The 16,466-nt window shown below is 37.6% G+C and overlaps 1 protein-coding gene across 1 annotated transcript in view; it reads left to right on the forward strand.

Moving 5' to 3' along the window:
• Positions 1 to 16,466, forward strand: part of WNK3 (WNK lysine deficient protein kinase 3) — a 169,660-nt gene that overhangs the window by 57,117 nt on the left and 96,077 nt on the right. Inside the window, exons 8-11 of the mRNA XM_059385248.1 lie at positions 3,284 to 3,503; positions 7,972 to 8,266; positions 9,253 to 9,434; positions 9,531 to 9,680. Of these exons, the coding sequence (XP_059241231.1) occupies positions 3,284 to 3,503; positions 7,972 to 8,266; positions 9,253 to 9,434; positions 9,531 to 9,680 (847 nt within the window). The remainder of the gene's footprint in view (positions 1 to 3,283; positions 3,504 to 7,971; positions 8,267 to 9,252; positions 9,435 to 9,530; positions 9,681 to 16,466) is intronic.

Below are 16,466 nucleotides of genomic sequence, written 5' to 3' on the forward strand. Positions count from 1 at the left end.
CTTTGGACAGTTGTCGAGTTAAATCAGTAGGTTAGTCCTTTGATTTTTTTACCTCCTTATTGATTATGATTAATAAAGGTGATAGGTCCTTTACAGAAATTATTTTTACCCACATTTTATTGACTGTCCCTCATTTTTGTTAGTTTTCTAAGTTTAGTGTTGTATATCTGAGACTATATAAAGGCCACTGAGGTAAAGCCTGCTTCATTGTATCTTTATTACTGAACATTATTTTACCAACAGGCTATCTCTAGGTAGTTATATATTTTAATTATGGTAAAATATACATAACCTGAGATTGACCATTTTAATCATATGTTAAGTGTACAATTCAGTAGCATTAAGTACTTTCACATTGTTAAACAACCATCACTGCTATTCCCAGAACCTTTTCATTACCACAACAGAAACTCTGTACGCATTCTCTCTCCATTCCCTCTTCCCCTCAATCCCTGGTAACCTTTATTCTACTTTCTGTCTCTATGAATTTGTTTCCTCTGAGTACTTCATGTAAGTGGAATCAGTATAGTATTTGTCCTTTTGTGTCTGGTTTATCTCACTTAGCATAGGGTTTTCAAAGTTGATTTCCATGTTGTATCATAATTTCCTTCCTTTTTAAGGAAGAAACACGTATACACACACAGCACATTTTGTATATCCATCCATTTGGATACTTGGGTTATTTTTACCTGTATGATATATGGTGAATTATGCTGCATGAACATTGGTGAATAAGTATTTGCTTGAATCCCTGCTTTCAATTCTTTTCATTATATACCTAGGAATGGATCATATGGTAATACTATGTTTAATTCCTTGAAGAACCGCCAATTTTTTTCCACAGTGCCTGCACCATTTTGTATTCCTTCCAGCAACATATGAAGGTTCCAATTTGTCAACATCATCACCAACACTTGCTATTTTCCATTTTTTTGATAATAGCCATCCTGATGGCTATGAAGTGGTATCTCATTGTGGTTTTGATTTGCATTTCCCTAATGTCTAATGATGTTGAGTATCTTTTCATGTGGTTATATCTTCCTTGGAGAAATGTCTGGTCAACTCCTTTGCCCTTTTTAAAATTAGGTTGTTTATTCTTTGTTGTTGTTGTTACTGGTTTTGAGTTGTAAGAGTTTAGATGTGCTTGTTTTTAAGTGAATCTAAAAATGCAGTTGTCTCTTGAATAACATATTATACAATACTGTAAATGTATTTTCTCTTCCTTATGGTTTTCTTAATATTTTTTTACTCTAGCTTACTTTCCTGTAAAAATACAGTATATAATACATAATGTAATATGGTATATAACACCTATAAAATTTGTGTTAATCAACTGTATATGTTATTGGCAAAGCTTCTGGTCAACAGTAGACTATTAGTAGTTGAGTTTTTGGGAAGTTAGGAGCTATACACAGATTTTCAGCTGAGATTGGCACCCCAATCCCCCCTCCAAACATGTTTGAGGGTCAGTTGTACTATGTGGAAGTACCCATTTTAGTTTGGATTCTGATTATTGCTTTTACAGCATTTTAATTGTGATCTATTACCAAAGAACGTTGGAATATTCAAAAGGATTCATTATATATTAGTGTATTAGAAAGAACACAGGCTTCTACATCAGACTAAGACTCAAATGTGGACTCACACTTAGCCAGTATGATCTTGAGCGAGTTACCTCTGTTCCTCAATGCAGGTATTTATTTTAATGATTAAAAAGATATTGCATATAAAATAACTAACAGTAGTAAGTATTTAATGGTGTCTTCTGCTATTACTGTAGTTATTCCATAGTAAAAATACATAGGCTACATTTTCATTGAAAGGTAGAGAGCTTGACTTGGTTGTATACTTGTTGTTCTTCAGATTTTACCTATTTATTTGAGAGAGAGAAAGAGTGTGTGAGAGGAGAGGGGAGGGGTAGAGGGAGAGGGAGAAGCAAGCTCCCCACTGAGCAGAGCACCAGACACAGGGCTGGATCTCAGGACCCTGAGACCATGAGTTGAGCCAAAGGCAGACACTTAACTGACTAAGACACTCAGGTGACCCTTGGTTGTGTCGTCTTAAACACGTCTCACCTTAGTCTTGAAACTAGTCTGAGGAATCTTATTCTTTTTATAACAGTCTCTTAATTATTTGTCCCTTGATCACTAAAAACATAATCAGGAGGGTTGAAAATCTTCAACTTACAGGATACCATGCTTCTCAGTATACTTTATCTGCTTTAAATAGTCTAAGAGAGATTTTCTATATAGACATTATGAAATACGTGAGTTTTAGCTCTCTCTGGCCTATGATATAGATAGATTAGATATTATATATATGTTTTTAGAAATTGGCCCAAGCAAAGGACATTAACTGCCCCAGCTTGTGAAAGAATCTTTTGAACCACTGTCCTTTTTTTTTTCCCCTCTTCAGAGATGGTTAATCTCTAATATTAGGTAGAGGGGTATCCATTGTATGTATACTTTGGCCTGAAACACTAGGCTTAAATACTTGAAGAAAACCATGGGACTTTGCTGAACTAAATTAATTTCATTCATGGCATTCTCTAAAGAGTGAAGTTCACTGACTAGATTATTATTAATGGAGTCAATGACTTCTATTTATAACGTTTGCAAAAGAGTTTGTATTTCTGATTTCCTTTAGAGGTTATATATCCAGAAGAGTTTTTAGTTTCCTTTGCTGACAGTCTGTTGTTTGAGTTTTAGTTTTGTATTTTTTAAAAGATTTTATTTATTTATTTGACAGACAGAGACCACAAGTAGGCAGAGAGGCAGGCAGAGAGAGAAAGGGGGAAGCAGGCTGCCTGGTGAGCAGAGAGCCCGATGCAGGGCTCCATCCCAGGAACCTGGGATCATGACCTGAGCTGAAGGCAGAGACTTTAACCCACTGAGCCACCCAGGTGCCCCTATTGTTTGAGTTTTAGTAACTTAAGTCAGTGGCTTGGGGAAACTAGTCACTCTACCTAACATACTGTAACACTTCTCTAGTTCTCTAGGCATACTTATAGGTATGTTAAAATTCAAAATCTAGCTATGCTGCTGGAAACAATCTTTAAGGTGACTTTAAGTGCATGTTGGTTAGGATTTCTTTGCATCCTTGGTAAATAATAAGTTGGATATAAGATTTCATTTTTTCATAATGATGCAGATTAATGGTCTAATTAATAGGAAATTTAAAATAAGATTGTTACTTTGATTTCATTGATGTTTGCTAATTAAGAGTTCTATATCTTGTTCATGATTGGAAAAATTGATAATGAGATATGTATTTTGTTTATTAGGTTGTCTGTCAGGGACCTACTAAACCACGCATTTTTTGCTGAGGATACAGGACTGAGGGTGGAATTAGCAGAGGAAGATGACTGCTCAAATTCATCCCTGGCCTTAAGACTCTGGGTTGAAGACCCTAAAAAATTGAAAGGCAAGCACAAAGACAATGAAGCAATTGAATTCAGTTTCAATTTAGAAACAGATACCTCTGAGGAAGTAGCGTATGAAATGGTAAGTGAATCCTACAGCTTTTCTCCACTCCCCCCACCACTGTTGCCCTTTATAATATCAGGGTTAGTCGATTCCTTTCTCCTTATTGCTTTCTTTCCTCGCTATTTTCTCCTTTTCTTTATTTAAATTCTTTTATTGTGAAATGCATCTCTGTAGCAGAGATGTACAGTATGTGTGTATGTACGGTATAAAGAATAATAAAACACTACTTTTGTTAAGAAATGGAGCACACTCTCTGTCAAATAAATAAATAAAATCTTTAAAAAAAGAAATAGAACACAACCTGTACCTTAGAAGCCACTATATGAGGCACTTATATGCCTCTCCCAGTTGTATTCCCTTCCCTAGTCACCACAGGTAATATATACCCTGACTTTTATGTTACTCATTTCTTTGCTTTTTGTTATAGTTTATCAGGTAATATGCTGTTTTGTTTTAAAAACCTGAGTGGCAAGCACATATCTAGCTGGTTATTGAAGTTACTATTAGGTGAAAATGTTCAGGAGCACATAAACTGAATGGAGTCTCTCAGTCATAGTCTGGCTTCAGCTTTGCTAAGTGTTTACAAGAGTCACTTCTGGGGAAGTCAGCAGGTGAGGTCATGAGTGAGTTCAGGGAAATACATGCATGGCTCACCAATCAGTCACCAGTGGACCATTGTGTGGACCTTTAAAATTAGTTGTCTGGTAACAATATGGTTTGATGTGGAGTGGGCCCCTCTGACCTCTCTACTTCTCATCACCCCATGTTCCCCTCCTTACAGAGCAGATGACAGCAGATAACGTCTGTGGGTTTGAATGTGTGTCCCCACCTCTCCCAGGCTGCTACAGTGCTTGGAGGGAAGGTGTGTAGGCGCTTTTGCAGCACATAGTCAAATTAGCCAAGTACAGAGCGTCTAAGCCAGGTTAGCCTGGGCATTCTGTCCTCAGGTTAAAAATAAGGATGGAACATTGACATTGGGGATCTTGGAGATGATAGCCTTTAACCTGTCTGTTTTTATAGTAATAGTGTTCTAATCTGGAATGATTGCCTTGGACATCTGGTGCACAGCTATTATCCTGATATTTCTCTTTACTATCTTTCTAGACTTCTCTTCCTCTCTTCTATAGGGTTTCATGTTTCTTTAATCCCATGTCTTTCTCTTCCTTGGCTTATCCTCTTGTTTTAGTGACACACTTCCTCTGTCTGCTTCTTAAAGAAAGGATATAAGAGGTAAATTCTTTAAGACTTGTATGTATGAAAATATTTTTATTCTATATTCATATTTAATTGATTCCTTGGCTGGCTAAAGCGTTTTAGGTTGCAGTTTAAAAAAAATTTAGACTCACTGTTATGCTTTTCTAGCTTTCAGTATTGGTATTGAGAAGTACAAAGTTCTATTTTCTGAAACTTTTGCATGTGATTTGCTCTCTGGAAGCTTGTAGTAGTTTCTGTTTCTTCTTTAGTATTCTAAAATTTCACAGTGATGTGTCTTGATTTGGGTTTATTTTCGTCTACTGTGTTGGATTCTCAGTGGACCCTTCCAATCTGTCAATGCATATCCTTTAGTTTCTGGGGAATTTCTTGAAGTATTTTATTGATGATTTCTTCCCCATTGTTTTCTTTCTGGAACTGTTATCATTTGGATGTTGAACCTCTTGAACTAATTCTCTAGTGTTCTTAACCTTTCTGTTTCCCATCCTTTTGTCTTTTTATTCTTCTTTCTGGCAGATATTATTAACTTTACCTTCTAACCCTTCCACTGAATTTTTCATTTCTGCTATCATGTTTTTAATGTTAAGAGTTCCTTTTTATTTTTTTGAACTGTTCCTTCTTTAGAGTAAACATCTTGTTCTTTGTTTTGTGGAGGCAATATTATCACATCTCTTTGTAACATAAGTAAAGAGAGTGTTTTTGACATTTTTTTCTTCCCATATAGTCTCTTTTCTCCAAATTGTTGTTTCACTTTTGATGGTTTTGTGTTTTGTGTTCTTGTTAGAGGCTTTTCTGATATTTCTGATTATTCTTGGCTAGTTGCTTATGATTAATAGATTTTAGAGACTATATTTGTTTTCTGTTGCAGTGTAATAAATTACCACAAATTTAGTGGCTTAAAGCAACACCCATTTATTATCTCAGTTCTAGAGGTCAAAAGTCCTAGTGGACTTCACTGGATTCTCTACTTAGGATCTCACAGGCTGAAATCAAGGTGTCAGTGGCCTGGGCTCTTCTCTGGAGGCTTTTGGTGGGGAGTGTGAGGAGAGTGTGGGGGTCGGGGACTGCTTTTGATTTGTTGGCAGAATTCAGTTCCTTATGGTTGTAAGACTGAGGCCCCTGTTTCCTCGGTGGCTGTAAGCTGGTGGTCACTTTCTGCTCCTAGAGGCTGGTTTTCAGTCCTGTCATGTACCCCACTCCATCTTCAAATTCAGCAATACCATGTTGAATCCTTTAAGAGTTGCCAGCTGGTAAAAGACTCACTTAGATAATCTCCCTATTTTAAGGTCAACTCTTCACAGCAAAATAATGGGAATGATATCTCATTATATTCACAAGTTCAAGGATTAGGATGGGATACCTTTGAGGGGCCATAATTTTGCTGACCACAGGGTCTTACAGCCTATTGGGTGATGTGATTGCTTGTGTCAGACTTGTTAACTTTGACCCATAAGGTAGGGTATCTGGATAGGCCTTTAATTAAGGAATCTTTGACATCAATATTTATAGGTGTGGGGTGCCTAGGTGGCTCATTCGGTTAAGCCTTTGGTTCAGGTCATGATCCCAGGATTGTGGGATCAAACCCCACATTGGGCTGTCTACTCAGCAGCTAGTCTGCTTCTCCCTCTCCCTCTGTGATCTCTTGCCTTCACTCTCACTCAGATAAATAAGTAAAATCTTTATTAAAAATATTTGTAGGTCTGTCTTCTTAGATTGGTCAAATTCGCCAGAGAATCATCTTTCATTGTCCGTCCTGAAGGGTTAGGGTCTGGTTACTGGTACTTTGGTAGCCAAGTGAGGAAAAGGGCTAAGGGTTTCTGCATATGCCATTCAGCATGCATATGGTCATTTAATCTTATTTTCTATGTAGAAGCCTTACCCTCAGTTGTGCCTGGTGTTCCATAATCCAGAGAGCCCCTCTTTTACCCTCTCCAGAGAACAAAACTCAAGGCTTCTTGAGTAGGGGAGAAGCACTCACCCAAAGGTATGGAATGGAGGGTGGGGCATAGGGATCTAAATATTTAACTGTTTTTCACAACCCTTTCACTTAGTCTTCCTTATTTTAGTCATCTCTTTTGACTTTATCCAGTTCTGGAAGTAACTGGTATTGCCAGTTCCTGTGCCTTAATGAGCATTTTTCAGTATAAGTCATAATGATTCTCAGCTTTCCCTAATTCACCTTTTTCAGGACTGCTAGGTCATTTATTACTTAATCTGTTTTCCACATTCTGCAATGTCCAAAATGTTGCTGCTATTGTCTTTCTCTTATTCTCCCTGTCCCTGTGGGTTTACAACTTAAAAATCCATTTAGTATGGGGTATTTTGTTTTTGGAGCTTCGGGAGGGAGTGAATTAAATATATGGATTCCATCTAACATTTTAATCATCTTTCGACTACCACGAAATTTCCCTGAGTCTGCAGACCCCCAAGACATTCTTTAAAAAACAGATTGTAGGACTGAGAATGATATGCCATGACACCTCCTCAAGTCATCTTCTCTGCTATTCAGCCCTGCTCTTCTCAGACAGCAAGCCCTTAACTTCTCTTCTCTCACTCTTCTAACGCCTGGTAAGATGTAGTACTTTGCTGTGAGCATATGTCCCTTTGCCTAGAGTGTGGATCTCTAAACTTCGTCCACACCTCCCTTAACAGCCAGCAAGTACCTTTTTTTGTTTTAATTAAAATCAGAGTTAACCTTTCTCTGTGACACTTTCTCTACTTTTTCCTTTGGGGCTTTTGCAGCAGCTCATTTCTACCTTATTTTAAGTTAAATTTGTACCGTCTTACCATCAGATTGTGTGCTCATACAGGACAAAGGACTGATGTAGTAACTTATATGTCTCTGGAGTCCAGTACTGGGCACATTGTAGGCACTTAACGTTGTTGAATAAGGAAACCTTTTTAATCTTTCACAAACCTAATGACAATCACAAATGGTCTGTAATAAGACTGCATGTACTGAAACATCAAGTTATTTGTTTTCATTTAAAGTCAGAATTATTTTAACAGTGCTTGGTAATGGTATTGTTTTTCTTATGCTGAATTTATGTATGTTTGATTAAGAAAGAACATAGATGTACATCCAAAATATCGAATCACCATGATGTACACCTGAAACTGTCAATTATATTAAATTGAAAAAAAAAGAACATATAAACAAGTTAACTGTTATTTAATAACATTTAGAATTTGGGGGCACAAAATAATTCTGCTAGTAAAAAGTTAAAATCGTAAATGTTAAAGATGTAATTTGCTTATTATGTTTTGTTTGTAGGTCAAGTCAGGATTCTTCCACGAAAGTGATTCCAAAGCTGTTGCTAAGTCCATTAGAGACCGGGTCACCCTGATAAAGAAGACAAGGGAGAAGAAGCCAGCTGGCTGTTTGGAAGAACACAGGGATTCCCAGTGCAAGTCTGCAGGGAATGTACTCCCTCAGCCCCAGAATACAACTTTGCCCCCTGCTTCTGCTCCACACACTGGGGCTGAATGTGAAGAACCTGAAGTTGATCAACATGTTCGACAACAGCTTCTACAGAGAAAACCCCAGCAGCATTGCTCCTCTGTTGCAGGTAACAGTTACAATTTATAAAAGCAAACAAATGTGTAATTGTATTCCCTTATGTCAAAATAGTACTTTTGTGTTTTTCAATGCATTTTCTTATCTATCATTTCATCAGTCCTTTTACAAAACCCCTGAAATAGACAAGCTGGCTAGTTTCCTGATTTTGAAATTAAGAAACTTGTGTTATGTGACCTGTCCATGGTGCTAATTGAATAAGGATTATAATCTTTTTACTTTTTTTAAAGGTCTGATGTAAATCCTTTAATAAAGAAAATTTGGAACTAAAGGGAGAATGTGTTGTTCAAGAATGAATTTTCTAGATTCTAAGATCCTTTGTATTTTAGATTCAAGTATAAAATTATCATAGTTCCTCTAATTTTTCTGCTATAATGCATCCTCTTCTCTAGAAGGACAGAGTATTTTCACAATAATAACTAATTGTTCTATAATGATAGTATTGTTTTCTAGCCAGGTTCTAGGAGAATGAGAATATGACACTTCGATTTGACTGAAATCCTAGTGGCAAGTATAGATTAGTTGGGTGGGGGAGAAGCAATCACCCAAAAGTGTGGTATAGAGGGTGGGACACAGGGATCTAAATATTTTGACTGCTTCTTACAACCCTTTCACTTAGCCTTCCTTTACTTTAGTCATCTCTTTTGAATTTACCCAGTTCTGGAAGTAACTGGTATTGCCAGTTCCTGTGCCTTAGGAGTATTTTTCAATATAAATGATAATGGCCAGCAAAAGGAGTTGATTTTTATGTGATTCTTTGTTTTTAGGTTTGCTTTACTAAGAAAATTTTAGTTGTACGACATTGTCGGCATGGAGAGTTTAATAATGGTTTTTGGTTAACTGTGTATTGTAAATATTTTATTTCAAGTTGTCTCAGATTGTCAGAGTAAAAAAAAACAGAGAAAACACTTATTTTCTATGCCATTTGGACCTTGTGTTTCAGGTTTTCCCTTCTATTTCTTATTTTCTTTGTCATAGGTGACAATTTGTCTGAGGCAGGAGTTGGATCTGCTGTACACTCAGATACTTCAAGTCAGCCCAGTGTAGCCTATTCGTCAGACCAGATGATGGTTTCCAACACCCCACAGGCTGAAATTAATGTTCCAGGGATGATTTTTCCATCCCAGCAGCTAGTAGGACATTACCAGCAGATTTCAGGGGTGAGGTGAACTCATATATTTTTAAATATATAATCTGTATATTTACTATAAATGAGAGAGTTTATCTTTAATGTATTTTTTTTTCTTATTTAACAGTTGCAACAGCAGCCAAAGCTGACTCAGCCCCACATTTTGCCTTTGGTTCAAGGTCAGTCCACTGTTTTGCCTGTGCATGTACTTGGACCTCCGGTTGTCTCACAACCCCAGGTTTCCCCATTAACTGTCCAGAAAGTCTCACAGATAAAGGTAAGATATATTTTAGAAGCTCTGTATTGGGTTAAAATTTTTTCTGATAAAGCCTCTCTTTTGTAAATTCATTTTAGTTTATATAAAACTCACTGGAAGCCAAAAGTTGTTTATGCTTTCCTTCACTTAAGATATTCTTGAGGACGTGCCTAACACTGTGAAACTAGAATCTTGAGACACTGCTTATATAACTGGAAAAGAAAATGAGAACTCCACTGATAGATAAACAAATTTATTTAGGACTCAGATCTCTTGCTTTTGGTGATAATGGTTTGTTCTTTGTATTAGACTTTTCTAGCCTGATGTGCATGTGGAGGGATTTCTTTCCTTTTCTCCCCCAGATTTTATTTATTAGAGAGAGAGATAATGTGTGCACATGAGTGAGGGGTGGTGGGCAGGGCAGAGGGAGAGGGAGAGGGAGAAGCAGACTTCCCAGTGAGCAGTGATCCCAATGCAGAGCTCAATCCCAGGACCCTGAGATCATGACCTGAGCTGAAGGTAGATGCTTAAGTGATGGAGTCACCGAGGTGCCCCTGGAGGGATTGTTTCCATAGTTAATTAGAAATAATATTTTATAGACTTATAATTTTTAGCACTTTCATCTAGATTTATGGAGGTTCCTCAAGATATTAAAAATAGAGCTACCCTACAACCCGGCAATTGCACTAGATATTTACCTCAAAGATACAGATGTAGTGAAAAGAAGGGGCACCTGCACCCCAAATTTTATAGCAGCAGTGTCTGCAAACTTTGGAAGGAGTCAAGGTCCCCTTCAACAGATGAATGAATAAAGAAGATGTAGTCCATATATACAATGGAATATTACTCAGCCATCAGAAAGGGTGAATACCCAACTTATGCTAAGTAGAGTAAATCAAGCAGAAAAAGAGAATTATCATTTGGTTTCACTTATATGTGGAACATAGGAAATAGCATGGAGGACCATAGGGAAAGGGAGGGAAAACTGAAGGGGGAGAAATCAAAGAGGGAGACAAACCATGACAGACTATGGACTCTGGGAAACAAACAGGGTTGCTGGAGAGGAGGGGGATCAGGGGAGGGGGTAGCTGGGTAATGGGTATCGAGGAGGGCACATGTTGTGATAAGCGCTGGGTGTTATAAGCAACAAATGAATCATTGAACACTAGATCAAAAACTAATGATGTACTATGCAGTGGCTAACTGAACATAATAAAAAATTACTAAAAACATTTTGGCTTTTTAAAAAATTTCTTGGCTTTTTGAGAAATTTAAATTCCAGTTTAGTTAACATACAGTGTTGTAGTGGTTTCAGGTATCGTGAAAGTGTAGTGATTCAACAATTCTATGTGTTATTCAGTGCTCATCATGTTAAGTGTACTCTTAATCCCAATCAACTATTTCACCTACCCCCCCACCCTGCTTCTGGTAACCATTAGTTTGTTCTCTATAGTTTAGAGTTTGTTTTTTTTTTTGTCTTGTCTCTTTTTTTCTTTGTTTTGTTTCTCAAATTCCACATCTGAGTGAAATCATATGGTATATGTCTTTCTCTGACTGACTTATTTTACTTAGTGTTATATGCCCTAGATCCCTCCATGTTGTTGCAAATGGCAAGATTTCATTCTTTTTTATGGCTGAATAATATTCCATTATATATGTGCACACACACACTATATATATATATATATGTATATACACACACACTCACACACACCACATTTTATCCATTCATCTATCAGTGGACACTTTGGTTACTTCTATAATTTGGATGTTGTAATTAGTGTTGCTATATACATCAGGGTGCATATATTTTTTTGAATTAGTGTTTTTGTATTCTTTGGGGGAAGTACCCAGTAATGCAAGTGGCTGCACCAGTTGGCATCCCCACCAGTGGATTCCCAAGAGGGTTCATTTTTCTCCATGTCCTCACCAATACTTGTTTCTTGTGATTTTGGTTTTAGCCATTCTGTCAGGTGTTAGGTGATATCTCATTGTAGTTTTGATTTGTATTTCCTGAGGATCAGTGATGTTGAGCATCTTTTCATGTGTCTGTTGGCCATCTGTATGTCTTCTTTGCAGAAATATCTGTTCATGTCTTCTGTGCATTTTTTTAGTAAGATTGTTTGTAAGTTTTGGTGTTAGATTATATAAATTATATATTTTGGATACTGACTCTTTATTGGATCTTGGCTTTTTTTGATTCATGTTTATTTCTATAAGAGAAATAAATGTTTCTGTCTTTTTGACTCTCAAAGTCAGCATTATTCATTTCTGACAAGGAGTAAACAGTTATGAGCGTTCATATATTAAGACTATATTGTGGTTCCCAAGGTTATAAGGTCTGGACGCATGGTTCAGCTTTTCTTTGCCATCACTGCATTTTCTTTTCTCAGCCTCACCCTCCCCTGCAAGTGCCTTATTTCTTTGGGAATGAGATGGTCTGAACATTCTCTGTATATGATTCAGTTAGCAGCTGGCACGTCTGTTTCTTTTTAAGAGATTGGTATATAGTAAGGGACAGCTTATCAACAATTTTTAATGATTGCCATTTCTGTGGATATAAGATAAAATAAAATATGGTTCTTACCTTCAAGGAGTTCACAGTCTTACAGGGGGAAGCTTTTGTTTGTAGGTAACATGGTACATATTCATAATTGAGCTCTTGTGGTTTTATTTGTGTAAGATTTTAATAGAAAGTGTATTGAATGGATGCTTAATTTAACTTAGGTTCAACCATATAAGTATGCAGATATGTATATTTTAAAATGTGTTTCCAATCTTTTTAAAGTTTTAAAAATTATTCTGAGTGTTAACCGTATGTGGGGGCCTATGATTTAGTTTGTATTAATGTCAGTCATATTATCAGTCCAAAAACTGACATATGATAAGTTCTAGTAATGTTTTAATGCTTATTGAATAAATAATCATTATTTTTAAAAAATTACTCTGTTATTTACCTATCTAAAAATAAAGCCTATGAAGTTATAAAATAGACCGTGAAAATCACCTGTTATTTCTCCAGCTGGAGACAACTTTTGTTTACATTTGTGGGTAGAGCCTCTAGGTTTGTCTTTTTTTCCCTATGTATACAAAATATGTAATTTTGTTTATATAAACATCTGTATATCACATACATGCTATTTTTTAGACTTTTTCACCACATATAGAAGCCATATAAGAAAGCACTTTGACCATTGGTGTCTTTTTATGAATGTGGTAGTTCAAGTTCTTGGAATTATTGCAGCCAACCTCTATTTATTCAGCCAACTCTGCTCTCCTCTTTAGAGAACTTCTGTGTTCATTTTAGGTATGATACTGAAATCCTCTTGAGCTTTTTCTTAGAACTTCGAGTGTCTGGTGTGTGATAATGTTAGATTCAGTTACTCTGAATCTCTGCCAGGGTTTGAATGAGTTATGTGGCAAGTGCAGTAAATGAGAAGCCATGAGCAGTGTATTACTGGGATTGATCTCAATCCCTTAATGTATTCAACTAGCATTTACTCATGGTATCAAGGATTTCTGTAGTATTAAAACTATATACCCAGCACCTTTTTGATAACTTGCTGAAATTTTTAGAACATAGCATTATTTTATCTGTCATTCTGTCTGGGACAGGCCCACTAAAATGGGCATGGTATATGCATTTGTAATTTGAATTTTCCTTGCACCAGAGCCAACTTCAACTGACCTTTGGAGCAAATGACCAAACTTCAGCCTAATCTATGACTTTACACTTGTCAGTTAGAGTTCCACAACCAGTCTTTCTGCAGTTTCTCCTCAGACATTGCCTATTTCACAAATGACCTCCAAGCATGTAACTGTTGGTCTTCAACTTGAGCCTGGGCCTAGAAATGGAAAGCAGGCATTAACCAAATCACCAGATGCTAATCAGACTTTTAGTTTCTTACTGGTTAATTGTCTTCAAGCTTTGTCAGACAGTCATTCTGCCCAGTATATGAGTAGTGCACAGAGTGTTGCTGGTACAGCTCAGGTCCCTTCTGATTCCACTGAGGGGCCATTCTGGGGCCAATCAGCCTTCACAAAAGATACATTCAGTACCCTACCCATATCCAGTAATACATCAGGAATCTGTGGCTCTAGGTTCTTTAGCACCACAAAGCCAGACTGTGCATTTGAAGAAACCTTGTTTCCAAGCCTCTATGCAGCAGCAGCCATTAATGTTACAACCTGAGATTATGGCATCACTACAAAAAATTTTTCACCAGGATTATATTCTGCGAGTGTCTGAAGCTCATGCAAGTGAGCAGCAGCTGAAGGATGGCATTGAAAGTGTGATTCAGTCTCTGGAATAGCCATCTTATTCTGTTCAACACGCTTATCCAGGACTACCTGCAGAACTGCCATCCTTCTCACTGAAGGCTCCTGGGCAGCTGCCATTGTCACCAGGAACAAGCTTCTTACCTATCACAACTAACCTACCCAATCCAGACTCTAGCACAGCCTGTTTATTCACTGCCAGCCCCAGAGTATCATCTTATAGTGTGTAACCACCAGGATCATAGTCAACCCATTCTATGCTGACTTCTTATCCAGTCCCACCTGTGGGTACAGACCTCTTATTTGGCCCCAGGCCAAGGGCAGCCTGCTTTTCAGTACAAACTCAGGTTTCATTACCTTTTCTAGACCAGACAGCATATAAGATCCAAGGAACTTACTCTGTAATTTATAGAACAGTTTGCTTACCAGGTACTGCCTATTGAACATGCCCATTATTCAGCACAAACTGTTTACACCATCCAGACAACTCAACAGGTAACCTTCATAACCCAGTAAGTATATGCAGTAAACCTTCCTGATAGCAAGAACATATGTATTAGAAATTCTGCAGATCAGAAGTTACACTTAGTACTCCCTTATGTAGCACAGACTTCTGACCAACAAACCTATTTAACACAACCCTAAGGTAGTAATTCTTCAAAGTTGGAGCAAAAGCCATTTATAACATCACTCTTAGATATACAGACACATTCTATGGAGCCTTTGTTTAATGTCCAGCACTCAGAAGCTCCATCACAAGCAGATGTCCATTTTAGACACCAGCAACTAGAAGGCCAGTCAATTAGCATTACATCTCAGAGGGCACAGAAGGACAGCTTCAGCACCCTGCACAGATGTCCTTCATTCAGTAGGCTTCCTCACAGACCCAGATCCAGCCCCCACATTTTTCTACACAGTTTTTGCAATCACATCTAACACCAGGCCAGGTTTCTCATTCAGATTTCATTTAGCATCAGCAGATGACTCATTCATGTTACAGACGAGTACAGAAAAGCCATCAGTTGTCTATTTAGGAAGGTCCCCTAAATTAATAGCAGTCTTTGGGTAGCCACCATGCTGCTTTCCAGCAGCCGTTACCAGGCACCAGGTATGTCAAAGGCCATTATAAACATGGTACGATTATACCTCCTTTGTAAGAACCATTGTAACCAGTGACAATGGGACAACAATATGTAATACAGCCTTTAGAGCAGCCTCAAGTGCTTCAAACATTAGATAGCAGTCAGACTTTTCCCCTGAAGAAAACCCTGGGTCAGGACCAGCCAATGTGCATTCAGCAGCAGTCTGTCCAACCACAGTGGCAGCCATCTTCTGACTCAACTCTTGTTTTGGGGTCAGCAGAAACAATGACAACAGCAGACCCTCTGTCAAAGCTTTGGAATAACTCTTTCAAATTAGCCGTCATCTTCTGTTAATCTGTTAGTATGTAATATTCTGGTACAGGCTTCCACTGTCTTTCAGAGCATTTCTGTGTCACAGACACAACAGCATTTGCAAACCCAAGAAATTCTGAAGGTAAACCCTCCTGAGGTAAAAATATAGACAATTGTGATTTTTCTGTAACGTTCAAGGGTCAAGGACATGAACTAGGTAGAAATGACATCGGATAGGAACTCATAGTCCCTGTTCCTGGGTCTTCCCCTTATTCAGTGTGTGGCCTTGACTCAAATCTCTTTGGAGTTTTCTCATCTGTAAAGTTGGAGGGGTTAAGCCAGATGATGGCTTTGATAACAAAAAAATATTTGAGCACCTACTTGGGATATATCAGTGAATAAAACACAAAAGTCCCTTCTGTCATTGACTTTTGTTTCTTAATGGGGGGAGACTGTCAATAACCTTAAAAGAAAGTAAATTTATAGTATGTTCCCAGGAAGTTGGGGGAAATATGGAACAGGGTAAGGAGAAAAGTAGATTATAATTTTAAATAAGGTGGTAATCAGGGTAGGCCTCACTGAAAAGGTGACATTCAAGCAAATATTTGAAGAAGGTGAAGCAGCCCACAGTGCACATGTTGGGTAGAAGGAATAACCAGTACAAAGGCCCCAAAGAAGGAGAGTGTCTGGTATGTTTGAAGAACAGCAAGGAGGCCAGTGTAGCTGTTGGTTGTAAAATGTTAGGAACCTGTGATTGTCTTATTCTACATTAATAATAAAGCATTTGCCCTTATGAGGTGCTAATAACAAACACTATTAAGTGATTCCTAGGTGCCAAATACTGTCTTGGTGGTTTTATATGTACTATCCTCTTAACTGTATGAATTGTAGCTACCATTACCCCTCTTTTACGGGAAAGGAAACTAAGGTTCAGACAGGTTACAGAAGGGTCAGGATTTGAACCCAGACTACCTGGCTGCAGAGGCTGTGCCCTCAATCATTACACTATCCAGCCTCTGTGTAAGATAGCATCTTTCCTGCCAGAATTGGAGAAAAAGGGCATGATGACTTCATTGAGATTTAGTTAACTCAGATTTATTGAATTAATTATAGGAAGGAATTGACAATCCAGTTT

This window comes from Mustela nigripes, chromosome X, assembly GCF_022355385.1.
Source record: "Mustela nigripes isolate SB6536 chromosome X, MUSNIG.SB6536, whole genome shotgun sequence".
Classification (NCBI taxonomy): domain Eukaryota; kingdom Metazoa; phylum Chordata; class Mammalia; order Carnivora; family Mustelidae; genus Mustela; species Mustela nigripes.